The sequence below is a fragment of the Kogia breviceps genome, chromosome 2 (genome assembly GCF_026419965.1).
Source record: "Kogia breviceps isolate mKogBre1 chromosome 2, mKogBre1 haplotype 1, whole genome shotgun sequence".
Lineage (NCBI taxonomy): Eukaryota > Metazoa > Chordata > Mammalia > Artiodactyla > Physeteridae > Kogia > Kogia breviceps.
The window spans coordinates 87,525,660-87,538,201 of record NC_081311.1 but is presented as its reverse complement, the minus strand read 5'-3'; the positions used below and the strand labels follow the sequence as shown (position 1 = coordinate 87,538,201).

Below are 12,542 nucleotides of genomic sequence, written 5' to 3'. Positions count from 1 at the left end.
AAAATTTCACAATTTGTATGGAAACACAAAAAACCCCGAATAGCCAAAGCAATCTAGAGAACGAAAAATGGAGCTCGAGGAATCAGGATCCCTGACTTCAGACTATACTGCAAAGCTACAGTAATCAAGACAGTATGGTACTGGCACAAAAACAGAAATATAGATCAATGGAACAGGATAGAAAGCCCAGAGATAAACCCACACACATATGGTCACCTTATCTTTGATAAAGGAGGCAAGAATATACAGTGGAGAAAAGACAGCCTCTTCAATAAGTGGTGCTGGGAAAACTGGACAGGTACATGTAAAAGTATGAAATTAGAGCACTCCCTAACACCATACACAGAAATAAACTCAAAATGGGTTAAAGACCTAAATGTAAGGCCAGACACTATCAAACTCTTAGAGGAAAACATAGGCAGAACACTCTATGACATAAATTACAGCAAGATCCTTTTTGACCCACCTCCTAGAGAAATGGAAATAAAAAACAAAAATAAACAAATGGGACCTAATGAAACTTAAAAGCTTTTGCACAGCAAAGGATACCATAAACAAGACCAAGAGACAACCCTCAGAATGGGAGAAGATAGTTGCAAATGAAGCAACTGACAAAGGATTAATCTCCAAAATTTATAAGCAACTCATGCACCTCAATAACAAAAAAAAACCCAATCCAAAAATGAGCAGAAAACCTAAACAGACATTTCTCCAAAGAAGATATACAGATTGCCAACAAACACATGAAAGAATGCTCAACATGACTAATTAGTAGAGAAATGCATACAAAAACCACAATGAGGTATCACCTCACACTGGTCAGAATGGCCATCATCAAAAAATCTACAAACAAGAAATGCTGGAAAGGGTGTGGAGAAAAGGGAACCCTCTTGCACTGTTGGTGGGAATGTAAATTGATACAGCCACTGTGGAGAACAGTATAGAGGTTCCTTTAAAAACTAACAATAGAATTACCATATGACCCAGCAATCCCACTACTGGGCATATACCCTGAGAAAACCATAATTCAAAAAGAGACATGTACCACAATGTTCATTGCAGCTCTATTTACAATAGCCAGGACATGGAACAACCTAAGTGTCCATTGACAGATGACTGGATAAAGAAGATGTGGCACATATATACAGTGGAATATTACTCAGCCGTGAGAAGAAATGAAATTGAGTTATTTGCTGTGAGGTGGATGGATCTAGAGTCTGTCATACAGAGTGAAGTAAGTCAGAAAAACAAATACCATATGCTAACACATATATATGGAATCTAAAAAAACAAAATGGTTGTGATGAACCTAGGGGCAGGACAGGAAGAAAGATGCAGATGTAGAGAATGGATTTGAGGACACAGGGAGGGGGAAGGGTAAGCAGGGACGAAGTCAGAGAGTAACACTGACATATGTACACTGGCAAATGTAAAATAGATAGCTAGTGGGAAGTAGCTGCCTAGAGCAGGGAGATCAGCTCAGTGCTTTGTGATCACCTGACGGGTGGGATAGGGAGGGTGGGAGGGGGTGCAAGAGGCAGGGGATACGGGGATATATGTATACATATAGTTGATTCTTTTTGTGCTACAGCAGAAACTAACACAACATTGTAAAGCAGTTATATTCCAATAAAGTTTGTTTAAAAAACATGTCATACAGTAGTCCCCCTTTATCTGCAGGCTATACCCTCCAAGAGCTCCAGTGGATGCCTGAAACCTCAAATAGTACCGAACTCTATATATACTATTTTTTTCCTATACATACAGATGTACGTACATACCTATGACAATGTTTAATTTGTAAATTCGACACAGTGAGAGATTAACAACAACACTGATAAAACAGAAGAGTTATGACAATATACTGTAATAAGTTATGTGAATGTAGTCTCTCTCTAAATATCTTATTGTACAAATTTAATGCCTCTTTCATCTTAACTAAGCACTTATCATGCACTGTGGCCATAACTTTTGCAGTCTGAGGTGTGACAGCGAAACTAGCACAAATTTCTTTTTCCTTCTTCACAGTTTATGGATAGAAGATTCTAAGTGTAGATCTTATTGACCTCAGAATACAATTTTTTTCTTTCCTTTCCTTATTAATTTGAAAACTTTCACCTTTTCACTTAAAGGAAGCATTTTACAGCTTCTCTTTGGCATATCCAAACTGTCAGCATCACTACTCTTGCATTTTGGGGCTGTTATTAAGTAAAATAAGGGTTGCATGAACACGAGCCCTGCGGTACCCAGTAGTCGACGTGATAACTGAGTCGCTACTAAGTGACTAAATGGACGGCATACAATGGGCAAAGAGATGATTCATGTCCCGGGCAGGATGGAATGAGATTTCATCATACTACTCAGAACAGCATGCAATTTAAAGTTTATGAATTGCTTACTGATGGAATTTTCTATTAACATTTTTGGACCACGTTGACTTTGGGTAACTGAAACCGAGGAAAGTGAAACCTTGCATAAAGGGGACTACTATATTTACATACAATGGAATATTACTGAGCCATAAAAAGGAATGATGTTCTGACGCTACAATATGGATGAAGCTTGAAACATTATACTAAGTGACATGAGCCAGTCACAGAAGGACAAATATTGTGCAATTTCACTTATATGAAATATCTAGAATAGGCAAATTCATAGAGGCAGAAAGTAGGTTAGTGATTAGCAGAGACTAGGGGGGAGGAGAAATGGGAGATAACTGCTTTATGGGTATAGAATTTCTGTTTGGAGTGATGGAATAGTTTTGGAAATAGACAGTGGTGAGGGTTGCACAACACTGTTAATGTAATTAATGCCACTTAATTGTACATTTTTAAATGGCTAAAATGGCAAGTTTTGTTATATATATGCTACCACAACACAAAAAAGAATAAGCAAAGGACTAGATTCATTCAGCATAAAAGTTTTCATACAGAAATAGTATTTGATTTTATATTGCTTCACAAACAGTGGTGCATATAGGTATAGGTTGATACTCTTTAGTTTTTTCAAAATTTACGAAGACGTTCATCACTGCATCACTTATAAAAGAAAAAAAAATGAGAGCAACCTAACATTCAACGACAGCTGAACAGTTAGACAAATTACGGCAATTAACTTTATGGGAAATTATACCGTCATTAAAATAATCATTATGTAGCAACGTAAAAACTGATGATGATATATTAAATAAAAAGGATATTTTGTATATTGTCATTTCAATCATACTTTAGGTGGGAAAACAATAACTATTAGGCTAGGGTTGTGGTATTGAGTAATTTTAAAATATTGTCCCATGTTTTCTGTAATTTTGGTATATTTTATTAAAAATAAATCAGTAAATTGGACGGTGCGATCACGAGCTCACTGCTCCAGTGCGGAGACAGATGACTTCCCTTCGTTCAGCGGTCCCATTCGAGATTCCACAGCTGACGCGTCTTGGTTTCAGGCCCCAGGGGCGGTTCTCTGCGGGCCCACGAACAGCTTTGTGAGGGACCATGATCCCAGCGAACACTGCGTCTTTAGGACTGGCGCTCTTCCAGTCCTAAATAATCGCATGGGACACCCACCAAAACCCATCTGTTTACCTGGGAGGCAAACTTAACTGGGGGCCCTGTATTTGCACGGCCAAGTCTGAAGCTCGGCCTCTGCGCCCACCCACCTGCCACCTCACCCCACTCCTCGCCGCCGCCGCCTCTCCTAACGCGCTCCTCCCCCTCCTCCCCCCTCTCACCCCCTCCCGGAGCCCGGGCTCCACCCCGCCCCTGCCGAGCCCCGGTCCCCCGCACCCCAGTGGCTCTGGGCCGCGGAGCCGGCCCCCGCCTCCAGGCCCGGCGGGCGAGCGCGCAGGCGCGGAGGGCGGGCGCGGGCGGAATGGGGACTGCAGCGGCTGCAGCGGCGGCGGCCGGGGAGGGGGCGCGCAGCCCGAGCCCCGCCGCCGTGTCGCTCGGCCTGGGCGTGGCCGTGGTGTCGAGCCTGGTGAACGGGTCCACGTTCGTGCTTCAGAAGAAGGGCATCGTGCGCGCCAAGCGGCGAGGTAGGGCGGGTCGCGGCCCTGCTCGGGTGGGGGCGGAGGCGTGGAGGGGGAGCAGCCGCGGCCCGTGGGGAGGGGAGCAGCCGCTGGGGGGGGTGTTCCGGTCGTCGCCGCGGTGGGGTCCGGAGACGGGGCGGGGCACCTCGGAGGGCCAGCTTCGCGGGCGCGAGGCCCCTAGACCACCCGCAGCGCAGGCGTGGATGCGGTCCTGTGCGCCAGAAGCGCCGCCACCGCGGCCGAGCCTAGTCCTCCAGCAGCTCCGGAGGCGGCCTGAGAATTAGCTGGTGCACCCTGAGCGGTGGTAGTTGTGTCGCCGCCACGGTTTTTCTCCCTTCCCAGCGCCGGCGAAGCCTTCTTCAGTTTTATAAGGTTTCTCCAGCTGACTTCTTTCCTCCCTCCCAGACGCAATCGCTTTGCAGCCGTGCATGCCACCGACCTGCCCTCTGGTTGGCGCCCAGACGTCCCTGTCACCCGCACCCACCGGCTGCTAGGGAAAGCTTCCTGTTTGCAGTATGTCCCGAATGGTCAGAGCCCAGTGCCTGCTCAGAAGGAGCGACGGGCCTCCCGCCTTTGCTGTGACTCCAGCCTGGGGTGCAGTTGGAGGGCAGGACCTGCTGACTTCTCGCTCCCTGCAGTGGCCACACCAGTGCAGAAGTAAGAGCTGTGTGCTAGGCAGGCCGGAGTGGGACCTGCGGGGCAAGGAGGCGCTCGCTCTCAGGGTCGAGCAAGAGGTCTGACCTTTCCTGTGGTTTCTGTTCCTGGGGTCCTTGATTGAACCATCTCTGGTTTAGATTTGACCCATCTGACTACAAGTGACCTTCAGTGTGAAGAACACTCAAGGAAGATTAAAACCACTAAAAATGGGCCAACTGAGTGTTCCCTGGGTGGATAAGCCACCAAACACCACTGCTTATCAATGTGCAAAGTGTAAGGTGTAGCAGAGTTCTTTGCCAGTGTTCTTCGGTGCTAAGAGAGGCCTGAGACAGTTTACTGAACGCAGGATGTAGCATGCTTTGAAACTGAAAATGAACGTGTCCAGAAGGACTGAGAGAGTCTTGTGTTTGTTCTACAAGAATAGTGTTAGGAGCTCTCTGGGAAAGAGGAAACCGCCAGGTCATGGGTTTAAGAATAAGTAAACTTATTTAATAGTTCAGATTCTACAATGCAAGTGAAACTCTCTTGAGTGCCCTGGATGATCAGCCAGGAGTGAATTGAGGAAAGAGATAAAGGGGCCTACAATCTTGAGTGAAAATATAAAATCATAGATATTTGTTAAAGAATTCAACTTCGAAGTGGAAACATTGCATTCTGTACATAAAATCTAAATAAAACCAAGCGTGGTTTCCCTAGGATGCAGATGTATCTCTAAGGTAACAATTGGACATCTGGCAGTAGCACACTTTTCAGGGAGCACCTGTCAGTTTGAGGGGCTCCAGGGTGGGTGACATGTTGGTCATGATTCAAAAATAAACAACACACGTGCCCTTGATAGGATAGGTACATGATCTCCAAAACCCATGACCCCAGTCTAACCATGAGAAAAACATCGCACAAACCTGAATTCAGGAACAGCCTGCAAAATACCTGACCAGTCCTCCTGTCAAGGTCGTAAAGTCTGACAGACTGTCGCAGCCAGGAGCCTGAGGACACATGGCCATAAGACATAAGGTAAAATCTAAGGAAACCTGAATATAGACTTCAGTTAACAGAAAACTAATTATTGAGTAAAACTAAATATGTTATTTCAGCTCAGCTTATGTGTTCAAGGGAATTAGTGACTAAGAAAATGAAAAACACAGAAACCTGAAAAAAAAAGATTATTCACGCTTTTATTTATACCTGCATACTATGCCCTTAAATAAATGAGTGAAAATATGATATTTGCTGATTTCATATTTCTCCAGTTACTACCAACCACTACTAACTCAAGCTACCTGGCTTGTTCATAATGGTGGAAGACAGACATATAGTCTTGTTTTGATAAATTTAGTTTTGATTTGTCCAACAGATATTCAGGAAGCTCTTATTATGTGCCAGGCAATGTTGTAGGTATTGAGGATGCGTAGTTTTAGCATCTACTCCCCCTGAAACCTTTTTCTACCTCTGCTAATAAGCAGCGTAGTTGGCCGTTGTGAAATGACTGAAATGGGGGAGATGGGAGGAAAGAGGAGGTGGCTAAAAACTGGGGAGTCAAGTTCTTGTGCTAAGGGAGACCTGATAGTCTTACACTGTAAAAAGCTGTCTCACTGAAAGTTTCAGCTTTATTGCATTGCCATGCACCAGCATTTCTTTCAAGTCTCAGCTTCAGGAGAGCCAAGTTCTGGCCACAGCCCTTCCTTGGTGGGGGAGGAGTTGGGATGCAGCTTTCTCTGTTACCAGCTTTCACTCACTCTTGAAAGGACCTTCCCAGTGAATGGAATATCATTCATGGAATGGAATGGATAGGCTAGAAGCACCATCCACAACACAGGCTCAAGGTGAACTGCCTCACTCCTGGTGTGGCTTTGAAAGACCCCGAAGATGGGAAGAGCGCCGGGGACACCTGGGGCCACAGGTCATTGATAGTATGTTTAGTGTTAGAGCCCACTTGAAGCAGAGCTTAGAAAAGAGAAACAAGGTGACCATCAAATCTGAAGATAACTTGTTGAAAGCCAGTTGCAACATTAGAATTCTGTGCTGGTGGATAGGTGAGGATGGCCTGGGAGCCTCTTAACTGGGGGGGATGATGTCCTGCCCTCAGACAGACATTGTGGAGATAGCCTCAGGAGAGTCAAGGAATTGCATAGGTGAGTAACTCTATGTAGAATGTCCTAGGCCAGGAAGAACCATGATCTTTTTAAAATCCATTTCATCAAAACTGGAAGATACCACCTAACACACATTAGGATGGCTATTTTTTTTTTTTTTTTTTTAAGCAGAAAATAACAAGCATTGGTGAGGATGTTGAGAAATTGGAACCCTTGTGCACTCTTGGTGGGAATGTAAGATGGTGCAGCTGCTATGAAAAACAGTAGGGAGGTTCTTCAAAAAATTAAATGTAGAATTACCATATGACCCAGCAATTCCACTTCTGAGTATATATATCCAGAAGAAATGAAAGCAGGGACTTGAACAGATATTTGCACACCCATGTTCATAGCAGCATTATTCACAGAAGAGAAAATGTGGAACAAATTGTGGTTTATACGTTCAAAGGAATATTACTTAGTCTTAAAAAGGAAGGAAATTCTGACACGTGCTACAACATGGATGAGCCTTGAGGACATTATGCTGAGTGAAATAAACCAGTCACAAAAGGACACACCTTGTATGATTCCACTCATATGAGGTGCCTGGAATAGTCAGATTCACAGAGACAGAAAGTAGAATGGTGTTGCAGGGGGCTGTCTGGAGCGGGGATGGGAAGTTAGTGTTTAATGGGCACAGTCTATGTGTCTGTTTTGGAGGATGGGTTAGTTCTGGAGGTGGATGGTGGTGATGATTGCACAACAAGGTGAGTGTATTTAATGCCATGGGACTGTACACTTAAAAATGGTTAAAATGCTAAATACTATGATTATATTTTAACACCATAAAAAAAGTCCTTTCCAGATTTCATAGTCTCCTTCCTGAGAGGAGTACAGCCTAGTGGCGTAGTCACACTTTTAAGATGCTCGGAAGGTGAGTCAGTTGTCTTGTGAGACTGGAAACTGGGATCCAGGCATCCCACCTGCTGGTCTCAAGCCTTCTGTACTGATTTTGAAGGGCATGTGCTCTCTGGTCATGGAATGTACACGTTTTCTCCTTGCCTCGCTTGCCATTCCGAGGCACACACCTAGGTGCGTGTACCCCCAAACCCAGAGCTGAGACAGACACATGTTATCTTCGCCCCTGCAGCCCTTTGACCCTGTGGTTAATTTCTCCAGCTTCTGTAAACCCTCCAGACCCTGACAGACGGGGTCAGCTTCCTCTCCTGCCGTGTGTCTTCTTGGTGCCTGTCTTCAGCCCCTTCCTGCCCCTGAAACCTGTGGTATGATGGCTTGTTCACTTGTCTGTGCTCCCCCTGGATCCTGGCTCTTCAAGGCAGGGCACATGTCCTGTCCACTGGGAGGCATGTGGTGGACACTCAGTAATGCTATCTAACTGGCCATGAGTAACCCTGGAGTAAAGAGGGTAAAACCAAACCTCGTCTTTTATTTCTGAGCTTTCTTCCAATTATTCAGAGCTGACCTCATTTACCTGTGGCCTCTACTAAGTAACAGAATCCAGAGTTACTGCTAGATCTGAAAATCTGTAACCCTGATACCTATCTAGATCCAAGGGGAGATCGTTGATAAGGAACGTGGTGAGAATAGGGCGAGTGTTAAGAGCATTTGAATGGCTCCACAGCCTGTACATATCTGGTTTACTTGATAGTATTTCCATGAGAAGAGAAGATAAAGAAGGCTGCTACTTACAGAAGACTTATGATGTCCCTGACTCATGCATCTGTCATGTTCCATGGGCTGACTGGACTCAGATGGGCCCCGCTTCCTTGGGGTCTCCAGTGGATTGCGGTCAGATGGTGGCTGGGGCTAGAGTCATCTGAGATGACTTCTTCATCACTTGTCTGGGATAGCTGAGACAGCAAGATGGTTCCTGCGCTACCTCCCCCCACCCCCCACCACCTTTTTTCATCCCTCCACAGTGTCTTCACACGTGGCTACTGTGGGCTTCCTTACCCCACAGTGGTCTCAGGGAAGTCAGACCCCTTACATGAGGGATAGCTTCCCCTAGACCAAACCTTCCAAAGACTAAGGTGAACGCCGAATGCATCCCTGTGACCTAGCCTTGGAGGTCTGGCTATACTGCTTCTGCCACATTCTGCTGGTGTTCTCAGGGCCAGCCCAGGTCCACCGTGGGAAGGGATGGCATAGGGACATGGATCCTAGGAGGTGTGATACAGGAGAGGAAGTTGAGGCATGCACCCGATACAGGCACCAGGATTTGAACCTAGCTTGGGCTGACTTGGAAGGTGGTTTTTCTCTCCTGCTCTCTGGGGGAAAGGTGAGGGGGAAGATACATAAATTCACCTGTAGATAAGACTTTTCTGATGAGGGGCTTCACAGTCTGTGTGGAAAAAGCTGGTACTCGGGTACTGGTTTATTATAAATAAGTATAATAATACCTCAAATATTAAGTATAAATAATACCCCGAAACGAAGGCAAATAAGAATTTCTTAACCATTTTCATGTGACAAATGTGGGAATAGATCACTAATATAAATTCCTACATGAAATACCCTTTGGTCTTAATGAATTTCTGTTGGACAGAGTATATTTTTTCTTCAAAAATATTTATACGTAAATAGTATAAATATAATGTAATTTATATTTCCAGCCCTTAAAGTCCTCAATGAGTAACCAGCCAGTCCTTTTTAAAAAAAAAAAATGTAGCCGTGAGCGGCTAAAAAAGACCACATTTCAAGAATATGCTCTTCCTGGCCAGGAAGCTGTGACGGTAAACTGACCCCTTTTAGATTTTGCCTGGATCAGCCAGGGAAGGTGGGCAGGCAGAGGGTTTGCCTTGCATGTTCATGCCCAGTCAGAGCTCTTTGGTATGATATGATTACTCAGCAGAGTATATCATGAATTCCCAGAACCTGGGCATAGTCATGCTTTTAAAAGAGCATCTTCTTCTTGGTTATAGAAATATGGTCATTGTTTAAAATCTGGGAAGTACATACAATTCACAAATAGGAAAATAAAAAGCGTTCATCTCCTCACCTTCAGGTAACCACTGTTACAATTAGGGTGTGTTTCTTCCTAGTCACATTCAATACTTACAATTCAAAATTGAATTTTAGTGAATACATCCTGTGTGCAAAATATATATAACACATATGTAGGGTACAGAGAAAAATAAAATAAACACCACCTATCAGACATTCCAAAAAAATTATATATATCTTTAAAATCTTTAAAAAAACTTTTTACTATGGAAAATGTCAAACATATACATAGAGAAAATAGTGTAATAGACGCCCGTATACCTATCCCCCAGCCTCAGCAATCATTAGTCTGAGCCAATCTCATTTCATTTATTTCCCAGTGCCCCTCCTCTGCCCCCACCCCAGTGGAAGTTTTGACACAAATTCCAGGCAGAATACCATCTCATCTATGTATTTCAGTGAGTATCTCCTTGTTAAACACAACTGTAATACCTTTATTGCACCTAAAAGTTAATAATAACTCTTTAATAGTCTCACATACCTGGTCAGTGTTCAAATTTCTGTGATTATCTCATCAGTTTTTCCCAGTTTATCGTTTAGAACCAGGATCCTGTTTTGATCCACACATTGCTATTGGGTGGTACACGTCTTCCATGTACTTTGAAAATTGTGTGCCAGTTTACGTCCCGGAATTGCTCTCAGTCTGTCATCCCCATGCTGTTAAATATCCTTTGAAAAAACATTCAGTGGCTGCATGAATGTTACCATTCTCCTTTTGTAGGACATGAGTGTCCAGTTTCTTTGCTAGTATAATATGCTATATTGAATATCTTTGCATATGAATGTTTGGATAGCTCCCTCAAAATAGAGTTTTAAAAGTGGTGGTGTTTCAATAAACTGTGTGTGTGTGTGTATATAGTATAGTACGTGTGTGTGTATAGGAGTCATGACGGAGAGCTCATTTTCTTAGATTGTTCTGTTCACATCAACAGAGCTTGACAGTGCAGGTATAAATGCCTGACGTCTACCTGTCGTGGAAACAGGAATTGGCCACTTTGGCTTCTCTGTACTCAGGGTGAGTGGGGGCAGCCCTGGTTTCAGGGAAAGGGAGAGGGAAAATGCTGCTGTAAAGGTGAGGAGGAAGGGAACACTTTTCAAGGGCAGACACCATGCCCTGGGAGTCTTTATAAGTCTTTATATTCACCAAGGAACGTGATACTTCCAGTAAACATTTGATAGAGAGCTTCCCTGGAGGGCGTATGTGTTAATATATACTGGACTTATTCCCTGTGAAACATCAAATGTCATTTCCCACAGAAACTGTGAGAAACTGTCACAATGTTTATTGCATTATGGTCAGCATTGTGTGGGCTAACCTAGAAGTTTAGCTGTTGTTTATAAATTATTTTTTCTTTTCAAATACTGGAGTATAATTACATATAGTCAGCTGCGTAGATCTTAAGGGTCAGTTTGGTGAGGTGGTTTTTTTTTTTTACAAGAATGATTTTTTATATATTTATTCTTTTTTATTTGTTTATTTTATTATTTATTTTATTTTTGGCTGCATCGGGTCTTAGTTGCCAAGCGCAAGATCTTCGTTGCGGGCTTCTCTTTAGTTGTGGCGTGAGGGTTTTCTCGCTCTAGTTATGGCGCACACGCTCCAGAGCATGTGGGCTCTGTAGTTTGCGTCATGCAGGCTCTCCAGTTGAGGTGCGCTGGCTCAGTAGCTGTGGCGTTGAGGGCTTAGTTGCCCTGCGGCATGTGGGATCTTAGTTCCCTGACCAGGGATTGAACCCGCGTCTGTGGCCTTGGGAAGCAGATTCTTTATCACTGGACCACTGGGAAAGTCCCAGTTTGGTGAGTTTTGACAAATACATATACCTGTGTAACCAACACCATGGTAAAGAAGTTGATTATTGCTGTCACCCTAGAAAGTTATCTTGTGTTCTTTTTCATTCTGTCCTCCCTACACCAGAGGGTCTGCTCTCCTAGTATCCATCTGCATAGATTGAATTAGTTTTGGCTGTTCTTGAACTTCATATAAATGGAATCATACAGTATGTATTCTCTTATGTCTACTCTTCTTTCTTTCTTTCATCATGGTTTGAATATTCATCGTGATATGTGTATCAGTCGTACTTATATTGCTAAGTAGTGTTCCATTGTTTGAATATACCACAATTTGCTTATCTATTCTGAAAATTTGGTTGTTTCCAAATTTTTGCTGTTTGAGGAAAGCTGCAGTGACAATTCTTACATAATTCTTTTTTTGACTTAAAGTCTTCTTATCTTTGGGGTAAATACCTTGGAGCAGTGCTGGATCATGCAGTGCTGGATCATGGAGTAGGTATATAATTAAATTTTAAGAAACTGCTGAACATTTTTGTGTGTGTGTGTGGTACGCGGGCCTCTCACTGTTGTGGCTTCTCCCGTTGAGGAGCACAGACTCCAGATGCACAGGCTTAGCGGCCATGGTTCACGGGCCCAGCCGCTCCGCGGCATGTGGGATCTTCCCGGACCGGGGCACGAAGCCGCATCCCCTGCATCGGCAGGCGGATTCTCAACCACTGCGCCACCAGGGAAACCCCTGAACATTTTCTAACTACGGTTGTACCATTTTACCCTCCCATCAGCAATGAATGAGAGTTCCAGGTGCTCCACATTCTCTCCAACATTTGGTGTTGTCATCTGTTTAATTTTAGCCAGTCTGGTGAATGTACAGTGGTATCTCATTGTGATTTTTTTTTTTTTTTTTTTTTGCGGTACGTGGGCCTCTTACTGCCCTGGCCTCTCCCTGCGGAGCACAGGCTCTGGATGTGCAG

The 12,542-nt window shown here is 43.9% G+C and overlaps 1 protein-coding gene across 1 annotated transcript in view; it reads left to right on the top strand.

Moving 5' to 3' along the window:
• Window positions 1-3,860: 3,860 nt before the first annotated feature.
• Window positions 3,861-12,542, top strand: part of NIPA1 (NIPA magnesium transporter 1) — a 42,609-nt gene continuing 33,927 nt past the window's right edge. The window contains exon 1 of the mRNA XM_059055012.2: window positions 3,861-4,033. Coding sequence (XP_058910995.1) covers window positions 3,871-4,033 — 163 coding nt within the window. The 5' untranslated portion in view covers window positions 3,861-3,870. The remainder of the gene's footprint in view (window positions 4,034-12,542) is intronic.